The 16,799-nt window shown below is 50.5% G+C and overlaps 1 protein-coding gene across 1 annotated transcript in view; it reads left to right on the forward strand.

The window, feature by feature from the left end:
• Positions 1-1,012: 1,012 nt before the first annotated feature.
• CACNA1H (calcium voltage-gated channel subunit alpha1 H) overlaps positions 1,013-16,799 on the forward strand; it is a 160,033-nt gene continuing 144,246 nt past the window's right edge. Inside the window, exon 1 of the mRNA XM_062503239.1 lies at positions 1,013-1,305. Within this exon, the coding sequence (XP_062359223.1) occupies positions 1,013-1,305 (293 nt within the window). The remainder of the gene's footprint in view (positions 1,306-16,799) is intronic.

Raw genomic sequence — 16,799 nt, forward strand, 5'->3', positions numbered from 1 at the left:
CCTATTTCGGGGCCGATCCCCCCCTTTTTTATACCCCATCCCCTTTTTTAGGGGCGCATTCCCCCCCCCCCTTTTTTTTTTTAATTTTTTTTTTGGATCCACCCCCTCTGGAGATGCGGGAGCCGCGCAGCCCTCGCAGGATGGAGCGGCACCACCAAACCCGCACCGAATCCTCTCCGCCCGTTCGGGGATGCTTTGGGAGGGTTCGCACCTGGTTTTTCCCCCACCTTTGGGTGCCCTCCCGTCCCGCAGCGCCGAGCGGAGCCCGAACAAAGGCGGGGGAGGGGGCGATGCGGGGCCCCCGCCCCGCCGGGGCTGCCCCGGCTCCTCCCGGCTCCCGCCCCCGCCGCCCCCGCTCTCCCCTCCCCTCGCTCTCCCTCCTCCCCCGGTAAATCCGAAGTTTCCTGTTGGGCACGGGCGAAGCTCGGCGGAGCTGCCTCCTCCTCGCTCCTTGGGATTTACCGTCGGGAGAGGCTCGGGAAAGGCCCCCGCCACCTCCTCTTCCTCCACATCCTCCTCCTCTCCCCAGCCTTCCTCCATCCTCCATCCCCGCGGGCGGGCGCCGCACGCCGAGCCCCGACCCGTCTCTCCCCACCCCCGCTGGATTTTGGGGGTGTCACCGTACCTGGGAGGGGGTCTCGGCCACCTCCCCGGTGTCGCGATTGTCGCCGGTCCCATGTGAGCTGCAAGGCACGGCTATGCCCCTGGGGACACCGCGCTCCGCCCAGCTAAGGTAGGACACCCCCAAAGAAGCCACCAACCCCCAAAATCCAAGCCCAGAAAGCTCCTCCGGGGGGTCCCCGAAGGGTGGGGGGCACCCCCAGCTCTCCGGGGAGGGGGCGGGAGCGGCCGCGCCCGGGCGGAGACTCGACCTCCCCCCCGCCCGCCTTTGTTGTGGCTGGAGCGCCGGGACCCGGCGGAGCATCCCCGGGAGCAGCGGGCGAGCAGCGGGGGAGGCGGCCCGGCCCTGACCCGCTGCCCTCGCCCCCCGCAGGTGCCGCTGGCCCCGACCATGAGCGCCGGCGAGAGCCGGGAGCCGCCGCGCCCGGCCGAGGTGCGGGTGCCCATCACGGCTCTGCCGGCTCCGCGCCGCCCCGCCGAGCAGCCGCCCGAGGATGCCGGCAGCGGCTCCGGCAGCGGCTCCGGCTCCAGCAGCGGCGGCTCCCCCGGCCGAGAGCCGCCCGCCGAGCTGGGCTCCGAGGAGGAGGAGCAGGTGCCTTACCCGGCGCTGGCACCCACCGCCTTCTTCTGCCTCAAGCAAACCACCCGCCCGCGCAGCTGGTGCCTCAGGCTGGTCTGTAATCCATATCCTTTCCCTCGCGACACCCCCCGGGACACCGCGACACCCCCCGGGACACCGCGACACCTCCCCGGACCCTCCCCGTGGCCGGAGCATCCCGGCGGAGCTGCGCGTCCCCGCTGCCGGCAGCGCCCGGGAGATGCCACGGAGGGAGCGGCGCGTCCTCGGTGTGTCCCCAAAGCCAGCTCGGACGGGGGGACACGGGGGATTTGTGGCAGCAGGGAGCGTGTCCCCGGTGTCCCCGGTGTCCCCCGTGGGGCGGACACGCCAAGGTCCCGCCGCGGCTCCGTGCGAGTGTCCGGGACGGGCTGGACGGAGCCGCTCGGGGGGTGCAGAGCCGCGCCTCCCCCTCCCCAACCACCCCCCTCGAAATTCCCGGGGGGGGAAAAAATCCTTCAACTCCACTCGCGGCTCTCTGGGACGGGAATCATCGGAATTCCAAAGGCGACCTTGATTTTATTGGAATGCCGGGGCGGGGGGGGGACAAGCCCCTCCGCTGTTTATATAAGAGCCGCGAGTGCACGGGAGCTTTCCCGACGGGGAAAAATGGAGCTGGAGTTGCTTTGGGAAAGGCGTATTCCCGAAAAGTCCCCTCCGCTTTTGTTCTGCTGTAACTTGCAGGGAAGGAAGGGAACAGTGAATCCCTTAAATCTCCGCCGTTCCCGGTGTCCTTTCCTGGCTTTAGGAATGTTAAATAATCTCCCCAGCAGCGTTTTCCTCTGGCTCGTGACATCCAGGAGATGGAATTTTCCCCGGAATGCTGGGTGCGAGCGAGAGTTGTCAGGCTGTGCCGGGAATCTTTGGGAAGTGAGCTTTTAGCACGGGCATTGTGTGGAGAATTCCTGCTTTTCCCTGTTCCCCCCCCCCCCATTCCCGCCTGCCTCTCTCCCCATTATTTATTAATTAACCCCATGATTTATTAATAAGGTGATTATCGATCTGCCTCTGCTCCCCACACAAACCCCTTGTTCTTCCCAGCGTCCAGCCCAGCAGGAATTGCACATTCCTCCCAGGAATAGTGCCTGGAGCTGGGAGCTGTGGGAATAATCAGAGGGGAAATCCCACCTTTTTTATGGATTTGGGGCTCCTTTTTGTTCTGCACAGAATGTTGACCAACTTTGGTTTCTGTGGCGATTCCTAAAATCACTCCGGGATTTGTTAAGGGTTGGATTTAGTCGGGGGAAAAAAAAATCCCTTTCCCTATTTCTTTGCTCTGGAAAATGGAGCTCCTTGGCCCCAGCTGATTTCTTGGCTCTGGTCTTGTTGGGTGAAGTCTCTGCTTGCAGCAAAGCTGGGCTTAAATTCCTCTTCCTAAAGTGCTCCTTGCTGGTTAAGCCAGGCCTAACATCACCGGAGCCATCCTGGGTGCTTATTCCAGCATTCCCGAGAGCCTGGATGCTGGAAAAATGGGATTTGGGACAACTGCAATTGGGATTTCCAGCCCTGAGGGGGGAACTCTGACGTGTGAGGGTGGAAAGGAGGAGCTGATGCTTAAATATTCCACGGAATGATAATCCTGAAGGAAAAATGGGATGGAGCTGGCCTTGGGAAGGGCATTGTGTCGTCACAGCCAGGAGTGAGTCAGGATGGATTTATTCCCTAATCCAGGTGCTCGTGTTGGAAAACTCTGGGAGTCTGTGGGAGGAAAAGTTTCCTTTGGATTTGGGGAGGTCTCTGGATTTGGCATTCCTGAAATCTCCTCTGGTAGGAGGAGAATTCCAAGGCAGGTTTTTTGGGATTGGGTTCAGGTGTGCTCAGGCTGGGCTTGGATTTTCCCCGTGGGGAATTCCCAGCAGAGCTTTTTCGGAACTTCCCCATCCGACAAAACATCAGCTGGAAATGGGGATGGATTGTTCGCAGCAAAGCGGGAATTCCATGGAATTCCAGGATTTCAGTGCTGGTGTGCTTGGATGGCAGCAGAGCAAAGCTCCTGAGGTGTCACAGGAGGGATGAGCTCCTTGCTGGGATTTATTCCCATTTTCCCAGTCTCCATAACCCAATCCTTTGATTGATTTTTTTGGGAAGAGCTGGTTGGGATTTTTGGAGTCACCTCAGAGTGGGATCTGGGTCCGGGTGTGTTGGACCAGAGGCACCTGGAAACCTGGAGCTTGGGAAAAATTCCCTGGAGTGGGACACTTGGGAAGCAGCTGGATGAGGGGATTGCAGGAGGAGCACAGCTGGATCAGTGTGCTGAGGGCTGGAATTCCTGAAAGATTTTCCCAGAGGGGAAAGATCCCATAGAGGGAATTTCTGGTTGTGTGGGTCTGGATTCTCTTCCCGCCCTTCCCAAAGCACAAATCCATAAACCAGGAAAAAGAGTGTTGGGTTTTCCTTAGGATTTATGGAAGGGAGGGATACGACTGGGAATGTTCCCAAAATCCTTGGATCTTCCCGAGGTGCCCTCCTTGGATGAGGTTTTTTTGTTGTTTTTTTTCTGGGGAAGTCGTCCTTGCTCCCACTGGGACTTACTTGGTGGGAAGAGGGAAAGGTCTCACTCCATGCCCTCCAATTCCCAGATCCCTCTTTTCCCTGTGTTTGCTGGTTTGGGAGTTCTTCACCTGTGAAATTCCAGCTGCAGGAATTTCCAGCAGCTCCTTGGGATGATCCAGGGAATGGATCTGCCTTTGGATGAAGCACCCAAAATTCCAACTGTGCTTCCATCCCATAAATCCCATGGGAATCTCCCTTTCCAAGAGCTGCCAGCCACTCCAGATATTTGTAGGACTCCGAGCTAGCCCAGATCCCCCCTCTCCTGTGTTTGCTGGTTTGGGAATTCTCCTACTGTGAGGAGGAAATTCCAGCCCCAGGGTCTAATTTCCAGCAGCTTCAATCCCATGGGATGCTCTTGGAATGGAGCTGCCTTTGGATGAGGCACCCGCATTTCCAACTGTGCTTCCACCCAATCAATCCTGTGGGAATCTCCCTCTCCAACCCAGATTTTCCAAGAACCTCACAGATATTTTCAGGAATCGGAGCTATCCCAGCCCTGTGGCGCAGAGCAGGTGGGAATCTTCCCAAAAAACGTGGTTTGTGTGGAGCTTAAGCAGGAAGGGGTCACTGGGAGGCTTCGGGATGGCTAAAAAAAGCTGGAGCCGGGTTCTGGAGGGGACAGGTGGGGCAGGATCAGCTTACAGAGCCGGGAGCATTCCCGGGAAACATTCCCAGCCGGAGGCATCAGCGGGAAAACGGGGATGGAGGAGCTGCACTTTGGGGTTTTAGCGGCGCCGCTGCCGTCGGGAATGTTGAGAACAACCTGGAAAAATGATCCTGGAAAGGATCCTGCGCTGCCTCCCCCTCTGCTTCCAGAGGTTTGTGCTGCTGACGTATTCCAGTTGGGAATTCCTGAGGACAAGTGCTGATTTTGGGGTGTGGGGGAATTAATTAGGAGGGTGTTAATTCCATTAATCCGAGCAGGGACACTCTGGTGTCACTTCTGCTGTGCAGTGGCATTCCCTGGATTTATTCCTGGATTTTCTGAGTGCAGAAATCTCTTCCCGAGCTCCAGGGTCACCTCCAATCCCAATTCCCACCCCGAAATCACGGATCACAGCAAACCAAAAACCCAAACAACATTTCTGGGATCAAGCCCTGATCCAAATGGGATTTTCCCTCAAACCCAGCTGGATCTTCCCTGCTGTACTTTGAATTTCCCATTTAATTTTTTCTTCTTTTTAAATCCACTTAAAACTGGGAGCAAACTTCCTTATTTTCCTTGGAATTGGATCTCCTACATCTGTTTATTCCTGGAGGGCCATGGGTGGCGTTTTGTACTGTTCCCATCAGGATTTGGGATTTTCCACCCTCCAGGGTAATGGAGGGTGACTTTTCCCTGACTTTTTCCCTGACTTTTCCTGAGCGGATCCATGGAAACCTGGAATGTCAGGTGGGGTTTCCTTGAGTATTTGGGATTAGCAAGGAAGGGGTGAATCTCCCGGAGTTTTGGGTCATGGATACGACCCCGGATGGGCTCTGATGCGGAGGAAAGTTTGGAATCCATCCCAGGACACCTCCAAGGGGTTTTCCCTCTGGAAAACTGGGAAAATGGGAAGGAGGGATGGGAGGCACAGCACTGGGAATTCTGCCTTTGCTAGGATCCCTTTATCCTAATCCATGTTTTAGTGCCAATGGATTCCGGAGTTATCCATCCCTGCATCTCCAAGTCCAGGGTTTTTCCCAGAAAATAGGAATTCAGTGATTCCAGGGTGGTCTCGGAACTGCTTTTTCCTCTTGTCCTGATTTATTTGAAGTTTTCCTTGAAAATCCCTTCCAGCTCAAACTCCAGTGCATCCCATTGGATTTTTCTGAGGATTCCTCATAACCTCTGGAAAACATCCACAATTTATTCCCTATTCCAGACTAATTTCAGAGCAGTCTAATTCCCATTTTCCGTGGTATTTATGGATGCATGGATCCATGGAAATCCCAGACTCCACTTGGTTTTTCCAGGTGCATTTAGTTCCTCCCCTCAAATTTGCTGGGAATCAACAAATCCCATTCCAGTTTGGAGTTTGGTTTGGAATTTTGGGATGTGTCCAGGAATTGAGCCCAGGCATGTTTTCCAGCATTTCAGGATGGCAAATTCTGTGGAAATTTAGAGCAGTGTATCCCAGGAGTTGAACTGGGAATGCAGTAGATCTGAGGTTCCAGCTCATCCCTAGGGGTGGATTCAGGGCTGTGGGATCCCAAATTTTCTGTGGATATTTCCTGAATGACCATCCAGCCTCTCTGGGATGTTTTGCTCCTTTTTTTTTTTTTTTTAGGGAATTTTTTACTGGAAAAATGTTATTAGCTTGCTTTAAATTTTGGGGCTCGGGCTTCTCCCTCGAGAGCCAAATCCTGACTTTTCCAAGCTCCAAGTGGGGTAATTCCATTTGAACAACTGGGTTCGCTCTTGTTTGCAGTCAATAAACTGGGATTTCCTGGGATTTTCTCCCAGGATTGGATGGATTTGGGATTAGTTTCCCAATCCCTGCTGCATCCAAGAACTCCTGCTGCCCACTCAGAGTTTTCCTTGGATTTCCCCCCTGATTCCCAGTCTGGAATCTCCTCAAGCTGCTGGAAATTCAGGATGAATCCCAGGGATGTCCATCCAAAGCCATCCAGGTGTGTTTTCCTTTAAACCCTCGGAATTCAATCCCCTGGAGCACCTGCCCAGCATTCCAAGGCTGGAATTCCTTACGCAAGGAATATTTTCTGAATATTTACACAGATGTTGGAAACTCAGATTTTGCTCTTAATTCTTAAGGCAGCAGCTGCTGCTGCCTGGGGCAAATCCCTAAATCCCCAATCCCTCAATCCTTGGGATTTTACAGAAAAGGCACTTCAGAGGGAATATTTCGCTGCCTGGGATAGGAGGGAAGTTACTCTGGGGTTATTCCATGATCCCACCCGGAGTTAATTCTAGAACTTCCAATCCTTTTCCTGAAGCAACAAGGGAAGGGAATCGGAGGGTGATGAGCTCCCTGTCCAGGGCTCTTCCCGACCTCTCTGGAAATCTGGGAATGGTCACTATGGAGCGTTCTGGAAAACTTTGACAAAAAGCAGCTGGAAAAGACTATTTTCCCTCTTTTATTCCCGGATAAAAATCCGGTCTGGGCAGTGCAGCAGGAGCAGGGATTTGGCAGCGGATGAAACGCTCGGTTCCGGGATCTCATTTTCCTTCTTTCCACGGACAGATGGGAATTGTGTGAGCTCACAATGCTCCCAGTATTTGGCTGTTTTTCCCTGGAATTCCAGAGGAATGGGGTGGCTTTGTGTGTGCGGGGCTATTCCGAGTGGGAATTCCAGCGGGGTCACTGCTCCCAGTCCCTTTCCCTCAATCCTGGCAGGGAGGATTTGCCCGGATATGAAAAATCCTGGGAGATCTTGCTGGAAGCAGGAGTTGCAGCGTGGATTTTTGGGATAACAGCCCCGTTCCCGAGAGATGGAGAATGTTGGATGGATGTGACAAGCACGGATGTTTTGAGAAGAGCATCCCGTGGGATTTGTGTGCAGCTCGTTGTACCCAAACTCTTTGATCCTCTGTTTGTTTGGATTTTCCTGCTGTCCCAGGAATTCCTGGGAGATTTGGGATGAGAACACAGGTGCATCCATGGATTTCTGCTCCTGTCTCTGAGGACATGGAGACAAGGAGGAACTGACACTTCCTGTACTGGGAATGACAGGGCAGGAAGGATGGGAGATGAAGCAAAATGTGGGATTTGGTGCCACAAATGGGAATTCTTTGGGATTGGGCTCATTCCAAGGGCTGCCAACTCAGGTGGGATGGGGCTGTTTAATCCCAACCTGCCACGTATCCCAAATCCATCTCCAGCTTCCCTTGGGACAGAGACAAGGGCAAAAAAGCAGGATCATCCCTGCTGGAGTCGCCTCAGGCCTGAGTTTAAGCCAGGCTTAACCCTGCATTTCCTGAGACACAGGAACAGGGAGAGTCGGGAATTGGGGAAATTCAGGAATCAGGGATTCGGGAATTGGGGAAATTCAGGAATCAGGGAGTTGGGAACGGGGAGATTTGGGAATCAGGGAGACTCAAGGATCAGGAAAACATCAAGGAATGCTCTTGGCCCGGCAGCGTGTCCTTATCCCAGCTCCTGCTGGATTTTCTCCAAGATTTCTGCACCTTCCCATGGCTCCTGGAGCCATCCAGTGCCAACAATTCCTGCTGCCCCAGACATCCCTGGGATTCTGTCTGCCTGGGAACACTGGACCAGAATCCCTAAAGAGGCTCCGGGGCTGGGGCTGCCAAGAGGGATGAGCTCGATCTGGCTGCGCGTCCTGTGGGGTTGGTTTCTCTGGAATTCTGGGATGTGCTGCCCTTTCCAGAGGGTTGGGAAGCCAAGTGCTTTTCCCAAAGCTCTGTTTTTTTCACCATGAGCCTGTTCCAAGCTCCTTTAGTCTGGATGTTGGGAAAAGCTTGGTTTATCCATGGAAGATCTCAGTGGTCCATAAGTATTACCGGGAATGGTTGGAAGAAACACGGATAAATGTGGAATTATTTGGGATGGCCTCAATGCTTGGATTTACATCCTGGTGGATCCATGAATTTCTAGATGCTGTTTGCAGAGGGCTGGAGAAGTTTGGGATAATGGCAGGAATCCTGGAATTCCCATCAAAGGGGTGGGGTTGGTTTCCCTTTGGAATGGCTGGAATTGCTCCATCCCAGTTCCCAAACTGGTGGCCCAGCAGCTCCTCCCAGCCTTTGGAATACGGATCCTGGAATATTCCCCTCAATTGCCACTGTTAGACCCAAATCCTTTGGATCTGATCCAGGTATCCCAGATTTTCTAGCAATGCTTTCTGGGGTCAGTGCTTGGGATCTGAGCACTTTCCACCTTCCTTCCCGGTGTCCTGAGCATCCCTTTTATCCCAAAACATTCCTGGTTTCCCAGGAAATTCCTTTTATCCCAGAGCATTCCCAGTGTCCCAGACCAGGCTCAGAGAGAAATCCCAATCATTATAAAACTACTCCAGAACACTTCACATTCCAAGCATGCCTAATTCCTTGAATTCTGTAGGAAAAATTCCAGGAGTGGGGTTGGGTTTGGCTCTGCTTTGGGAGACTACAGATTTGGGAAAGGTTTTTGAATTCTAGAGGTTTAATTTGGAGGGAAAACCTGTGGAATAGGAAGAAAAGGAAGTGAGGAAAAGGCTCTATTCCAGCTGAGCTGAGCACAAATTCCATGCATTGAATCCTGCCTGGAATTTTGGGGATTGAAAGAGGCATAAAAGTATGGAAGGGACAGAATTTCCCAGGAATTTTGTGATTCAGGGATCAAATGTTGCTGTCCTTTCAATTCCAGTTGGGAACAAAAGGTGATCATGGAGAAAAGTTCAACTGGGCTGGAAAAATGGGAATATTTTAATATTCCCTGTGCTGCCTGATCCCAGAGTGTGGAATTTCCAGGGAATTTCCCTTTAGCAGCTCCCAACACAATTCTGCTCCCTCATTCCCAGGAATTTTCTTGTTTGAGCAGCGAATTTTCCACATCTTTAAATCAAAATCCATTTCCTTCCCTGCCTTTTCCAAGTCAGATTCCCATCATTCATCTCCCACCTGAACTGGGATATCCACAGGACAGACAGATTTCCTGGAAAAACTCCAGCCAGGGGATTTTCCAGGAGCACTTTGTGTTTCCTGGGAATGCCACGAGGGAATTCCAAAGCAGAGTTTGGATCTCATCCTCCTTCGTCTCCCTTTTTCCATCTTTTCCACACCCTGCTCCTCTTGGAACACCTTTCCCAACCCTTTTTTTTTTTTTTTCTTTTTAGGAAATTCCAAGTTTGAATCCAGGAAGAATAAATTTATCCAAGGATTGGGACTTTGCAGGATATGAGGGCACAGGGGGTGGGGGAGAAAACCGCGGAATTTTTTGCTTTTCCTCAGTTTTCATTCAAAAATCTTTTTCCTTTTGGGAGCAGCTCTCAGGCCACAAAAAGAACCCAGGAATTATCCCTAAAATCCCCATTTTCTTTGAAATCCCAGTTGGCAAAGGCGATTTAGGGACATAAGTGGGATTTTCGGTGCTGTTCCTTCATCCGTGCACATTCCCTGTGAAATTCCCGCAGGATTTTCCACCCCACGCCCAGGAAAAGTTGTTTTGGGTTTGGGTTTTTTTTTTTTGGGATGGGGGGGGTAGGAAAGGAGGAATTAATGAGCTTGGAGCCGTTGCCATGGAAAGCTGTTGCTAATGGATCTCTGGGGTTTCCTCTCCACCTCCAGCCGCGTTTCCTGGGAATATCATTCCCATGGCAACGGATGGCACTGATCCCTCCTGGGCCACCGCCTTGCAAGGGCACAAAAAGCTCCTTTCTCCATCATCCCAGGAATTTTTAGTGGGAAAACAATTCCTGCTACTCCACAGAGGGCTTTTTTTGAATGCTTGGAGCAAAAATTCCCAACTCGATCCTGTCTTTTTTTTATGGGAGTTTTTCATCTCAAATCCAGCCCTCATCTCCCATGTGCTGTTTGCTGCCTCCTCTTCCTCTCCCTCCCCTTGGCCTTGGAATTTTGGGAGGAAATCCCAGGAAAAGTGGGAATTTTGGCAGGATAACGAGGCGTGGGGGGAACTGCTCATTCCCTTGAAAAATTCCGCTTTTTTTTTTCCTGCATTGCCTTTGGATGATAGATTCCATGAAATTCCTGACTCCCAGCCTGAGCTCTTCCCTCTTCCCGATCCAAATGGATTTGGATCCAAATGGATTTCTTTGGATGAGCAGTGCTCTGAGGAGCTGCTTTTCCAAGGAAAGCTGGGTCCATTTCTCTTTCAATCCAGGGAAGCTCACTCGGAGTCATCATCCAAAGTTTTCCTGTCCCGTGGCCATTTCCAGTGGATTCCTTGTTTTCCAAAGGCTTCTCCCAGTGGATGGCTTTGCTAGTGAGCCTGGAATATTTGGATCTTAATTTGGATTGTTTATCTCCAGAGATCCTGGAATTGACTTTTCCAGAGCCTTTTCCAGAGGCTTCGGCTCAATCCACCCCGGAATCCCGGGAGGATCAGCACTATTCCAACAGCAGGAGGATGTTTAGGGAATTCCAACCCAATTCGATGGTTCTTGCTCTTCCTTTTTCCAAAATGATTCCTGGAACCCCCATTCCAGCTGGTGTGGTCTCACCGTTTTCTGTGTCCGTTCCGTGCCGGATTCCCTGGAGAGGAAAGGTTAGATTTGAGGGAGATTTATGGATTCTGGCAGCTTTTCCAAGGATGTTCTGGCATCCTTGACCTTGGAGGAGAAGCTGGGCAGCACTGCTGGTTCCCACTTGGCTCCTTGGCGTGAATTCCCAGCCTGTCAATCCCGAAAACGCTGATGCTGGGATTTTAGAGGAGCGTTAAAAATCCAGGATAATTACCTTGGAATTAGATCATTCCATGGGAGAGGTTCACAGCTGCTCCTTCCTAATCCGAGGGGCTGATTTAGGCTTTATTCCCTATTTCCTCTTGGATTGTTTAAAGGGAAAATAAATTGGCTCCATTAAAAAAAAAAAAAAGAGATGGGATTCTTGCTTTTCCAGCAAATCTAGGCCGTGATTAAATCCTTTCATGATAAAAAAATCATTCCAATTATTGGCGAAAGAATTTTCTCCAACCGAAGCTTAAGCGGTCACCCTTGGCTAAATTCCACCTTTTATCAATTTAATTGGAAAACATTCATTCCATGAAATAATCTGGGAATGCTGGGAAGGAATCGCCAGTTGCCAGGACAACCCTTTTCTCCCTGGCTCCCTTTTTAATCCTTATTTTTCCTCCCCCCTTTCTTTCTCCAGTGTCACTTTGGATCATATCATCCTGACAGGAAATTTCATTATTTGGGAATCCAGGCGGCCTGGATTGAAAGGCGGTGGGATTTTTGGGAAGATAATGGAATTTAGGGAGCTCTTGTATCTGTGCCCGTCCTCCACGGAAGGTCACGAGGAGAAGTGGGAATGAAAAGGAAAGGTGGAAAATCAGTGGAAGCAAACAAGAGGCAAATCCTCCCTTATCCCAATACCTCATTCCAGCAGATTCCAGCTGGGAATGTCCTTGAATCCAAGTTGGATTTGTGACATGGGACACAGCATGAGCTCCATGGGATCCGTGAGCTCCAGAGGATCCATGGGATCCGTGAGCTCCGTGGGATCCATGGGATCCGTGAGCTCCTCCTCAGTGCCTCTCCAGAGGCAGAATGAGTGTGGCTCAAAATCTGCCAGATCCAGGATTTTACTGGAAAACCACTTCTCTCTTTCCCACTCTTTCTTCTCCCCACTGAAATAATCGGGATTTCAGGTTGGGAATCGAATTTTGGTTCATGAAGAAGGAAATAATTCCAGAGGAAATCACGGATGGACACAGGGCTGGATGTCACCTCGAAGGGAAGATTTGGTGGCAGGTCTGTCCACATTCCATAGGAATGGATTGGACATTGGGAAAAGGAGCCCTGGCAAAATCCCGATAAAGAGCCAAAGCCTTCAGAGGAGCCTGGACCAGACCAAATCCCAGAAATCCCTGGATTTGGTCATTCTAAGGAAACCCTTGCCTCAGTGTCCTAAGGGTTTGTCATCCTGGGATGAGCCGTGGCTGTGTTGAAAATCCAAGGACAGGATTCCACGTGCTTTGCCGGGGAAAAATGGGGAAAGCTCTGGAATCCATCCAGGAATGCTGCAGCAATGATTTCAGGGAGATAATTTTGGAGTTGGATTTGGGAGCTGTTCCCAAATTCCATCACTGTCCCACAAATCCAGGGTATTGGAATTTTGGGGGGAGTTTTGGGATGATGTGGAATTTTTGGGAATGGACACCTGACTTAAGAAGTTAGCCTGAAAAAGACAATCCTTGAAAAGAAGGTTATTCCTAAAAAAAATCTTGGATTACTTGGAATCCACTGAAATCCCAGCCTCCTCTGACTCGGTGTTCCAGAGGGGATAAATCCATTCATTCCAGCCCCGTTCCTGATCCATTATTTATGGCCCAACGTTTGCCCTGGAAAACATCTCTGTGTGTTCGCTGCCAGAACCTTTGGATCCCGTGGGATTTTCCCTGTTTAATGAGTCCTGGGGGTGGGAAGAAGGGTCAGGAGAAGGGGGACTCTGAAAGTCTCCGCTCCGGCTTTTTCCTGCTCTCGGCTGCTCCAGTTTTGTAGGAATTCTCCTCCCAGCCAGCGAGATCAAAGGAAAAAGGGAAAATAAATCCACTGAGCCACTTGTTGGGATTTCCCTTTGGAGACACCTAAATTGCAGCTTTGCTTTTCCATCTGCTAATTATCCATTGTTGGATTTTTCCATTTAATTTGTTGGTTGTTCCCTCCAACCCCGCCCCCCCCCCCCCCTTTTTGAATCCATTTTCTTTCCTGGGATCACTCGATCCTGTGGGAAGCTGATCCATCCCAAGGATGCTCTGAAATAAATCCACATAGGATCATTCCCGTTTTTCTGCCCCCTCCCTCGCCCTCGTGGCTCTGGCTCCAATGGGATGATTTATTTTCCATTTGCCAAAGGATGGAATAATCCATATCCGTGCGCCTCAGGCTCTAATCCCTCTTTTATTTTTTTCCTCCGGGACGATTGCATTCCGTGTGGGAGGGGCTTTAAAGCTTCTTTTTTTTTTTTTTTTTTTTTCTGGGATTTGGAATTAAAAGCCAGGCTGGAAATGCAGAATGGAATATTTTGATTAAATTTGTCCTTTCCCCTTGACTTCACTTGAATTCCAGATAAATCTGGGAATTGCTCCCTGCCCCCGTCCTTCTTCCAGCATCATCAGCCAAGGATCAAAATCCAAATTCCTAAAAAATTCAAAAATCAGTGAAACTTCCTGGCTCCATCCCCTCCCATTCTGGGCGTTCCATCCTGGAGAACTTTTTTCCATGAACTGCATGGATCCCAATTTCCTTTTCCTGCTAATTTCGAGGGATTGAACGGGTCAGGCTCCTGGAAAAGGCAGTTCTTCCACACTAAATGGAAGGGGGAAAGAGGATTTAGAGGAATTAGGGGAGATATTCCCAGCATTCCTGATCCATTTGCAGTACCATGGGAATGTGGCCGTGCTGTTCGATCCGTGCAGCCTCATTAATTCCCAGTAAATTATTGGGATCGCTTGATCCCGTTCTGTGTCCCCAATCCAACGTCACTCATCCCACACATCAGCGCCGACTCCAAACATCCTGGACAGCTTCCACATTCCCAGATGTGGGTCTGGACTCCCAAATGCCGTTTGTATCCATGTATTTCATGGAAAAATCCATCATTATTAATTTTTAATCTCAATTTCCTTGTCAGATTTTGAGATTTTGGTGTTTTTCCTTTTTCCCCAGATTTTTATGGTTGGATGCTCCTTCCTCCCTGTGTTAAGCAGGAAAGGCTGGTGTTGGGATAAGGAAAATAAGAAATCCATGGATTTGGCCTGGCACAGGGACAGTGACCACACTAATTACTCTGTGGAGACAATTAAAATCTCCATGTGGGCGTGAGAAACAACGGAGCCGATCCCATCTTGGATCCCCCGGATCAACCTTCTCCCTTTCCAGCTGATCCTGGGGGTCGGGAACAGATCCAGAACATTCCATGATCCTCATTTCATGTCAGTTTTTCAGGAATTTTTCCTGAAAACACTTCCAGGCTTTTAATGGGAAGATGAATATGGATCCATAGATCCTCCGAGAACAACTGTGGGAATCAGTGGGAGAAATACAGGGATAACGTGGATGTGAAGGGGATTCATGGAAAGGAATGTTGGGATGATCATGGCAGGAAACTTTTTGCTGGAATCCGGAGATTTGGTTTTGCTGGGAGAGACTCACGGATGGGTGCTCCTGTCCGTGGTCAGGGATTTTGGGAAGAAGTGGATGTGGAACAGTATCTGGAAATGTGGTTGGGAATAAAAGGAAAGCTTGGAGGGACCAAAGAGGATTTAACAGAGATCCCTCAGAATATTCCTGTTCAATTCCCAAATCCTGGAATGGGTTAGGCTGGAAAGGACCTTGAAGCTCCTCCATTCCCATTCCATGGCCAGGGACACCTCCCACTGTCCCAGGGTGCTCCAAACTTGATCCTTGGACAATTCCAGGGATCCAGGGGCAGCCACAGCTTTTTTGGGAATTCCATCCCCTCCCCACCCTCCCAGCTGGGAATTCCTTCCCAAATCCATTGAAACCTCCTCTCTTCCAGTTTAAAGCCATTCCCCATTCCTGGGAGGGAGGAAGCTTTTAGATGAAAAAGAACTCTGGGAATGTTCCAATTTTTCCCTCTTTGAGCAAAATTCCTCCAAAATCTGATAAATCCCCGATAAAACCACATGATTCTACACAAACCTTGGCCTTTCCCTGCTCTGGGCAGGACAGGAGCAGGATTAGCTCCAAGGAAAAGTTTGGGAAGAGCATGGAGATGTCAGAGCTTATCTGATGGAAGGGGAAAAATGCCCGGAACCCTTCGGTGTTCCCAAGGTTTGTCAGGAAATCTTTCCTAATGACTTCACTCGGCTTCTCCAGCTGGAGTTCCGATGGGGTTTGGAGGGAAGGACATCGGAAAAGATGGATAACAACAGGAATTCAACCAGGACTCCGGCCAATTTTCCTTTGCAATCCAATTTCCACAGGCACGACGTGCCACATGAATGCCAGAGCTATTTATGGATCCGGGGATCAAGGGGAAACGTAGAAAACTTTGGAATTTCGACAGTTTTAGCGGGATCTGGGAGGAGGGAGAAGCTGTTAATGCTGGGAATGGTCTGGAGGGAGCTGGAGGACACATCCAGCCCCATTCCCTGACTGAGGAATCCCAAATCCTGCTCCTTCCTTGCCTTTTGTTCTCCCTGGGTCATCCATATATGGGGCTTTTCCAGGAGAAACTTCCCAGCAGGGCTCCAATCTAAACAGTGGCAGCATCCCAGGATTTCTGCAGCTCCAAGCTCCAGAAACAGCCTCCAGCTGGAATTAGGAGCCGCTGGGAATTTGGAATCCCAAGCAGTGCTTTTGTCATGTCCAAACTCCCACCTGGAATTTGTTGGGAATTCGCTGTGGCTGTATTGGAAAGATGAAAGGGGAAACCTCTGGAATGCGGGAGTTCCTGGGATTGGAGCATTTTTAGTAGTTTTTCCCATTTTTCCCTTTTTTTTTTTTTTTGGTGTCTGTACAAAGCTCCCACGTCTGGTGATTTATCTCTCCATGGATCCGTGTTTTGTGCAATCCTAAATCCAGCACCTGCAGGGATCGCACTCGGAATTCCTGCTGGCAGAGTCAGATGGTGCATCCAGAATTCCCTGATTTTCTGGGGTTGGATCACAAAAGAAAAGGAATATTCCCTGTGCTCTGTGAGTGTGTGAGCAGAGAAGAGCTGATCCTTGAGGAAAACTGGCACAGATTCCCAGAAAAGCTGTGGCTGCCCTTGGATCCTTGGAGTTGTCCAAGTCCAGGCTGGAGCAGCCTGGGAGAGTGGGAAGTGCTGGGATTGGAGCTGGATGAGCTTTAAGATCCCTTCCAATTCCAAACCAGTCTGGAATTAGGGAGCCATTGTAACATCCAAAGCTTCCCAGTTCAATGGGACCATCCCCAGGATTGTGGATTTGGGATAATTAGGGCAGGATTTGATCCTGGATATGTCAGTGTTGTATCCATGGATATCAGCTCCCTGTGTCCTAAGGGAGAGGATGAAAAGCTGGAAGAGAAGTGGGAAAACCAAATCATTCCCATCCTTCCTGTCCCTGTTTTCACAGGATGGAAAAATCCCGCTCCAACCATAAATCCTGATCTCTGGGGAGAGTTTTTTCCCCTCTGGAAATGGAGTTTTGTGCTGGCATAACCTGGCAACCCACCCACGTCGGAGCCACCGGAGGCCGAGTTATCCAATAATTATTGGATATTTGACTGGGAGCAGCTTCCTCTGCATCCCTGGGCTATTGATCCTTGGATTATCCCGGGATTGGAAATGCAGGGAAGGAAATGGGAATTGGCATTTGAAAGGTGGCTCTGCCAGGGATGATAATAATAGGATCATTTCCTCTGGAGCAACAGGAAAGTCGGGCTGTTCCATCAGGGA

The sequence above is a fragment of the Cinclus cinclus genome, chromosome 16 (genome assembly GCF_963662255.1).
Source record: "Cinclus cinclus chromosome 16, bCinCin1.1, whole genome shotgun sequence".
In the NCBI taxonomy this organism is placed as follows: domain Eukaryota; kingdom Metazoa; phylum Chordata; class Aves; order Passeriformes; family Cinclidae; genus Cinclus; species Cinclus cinclus.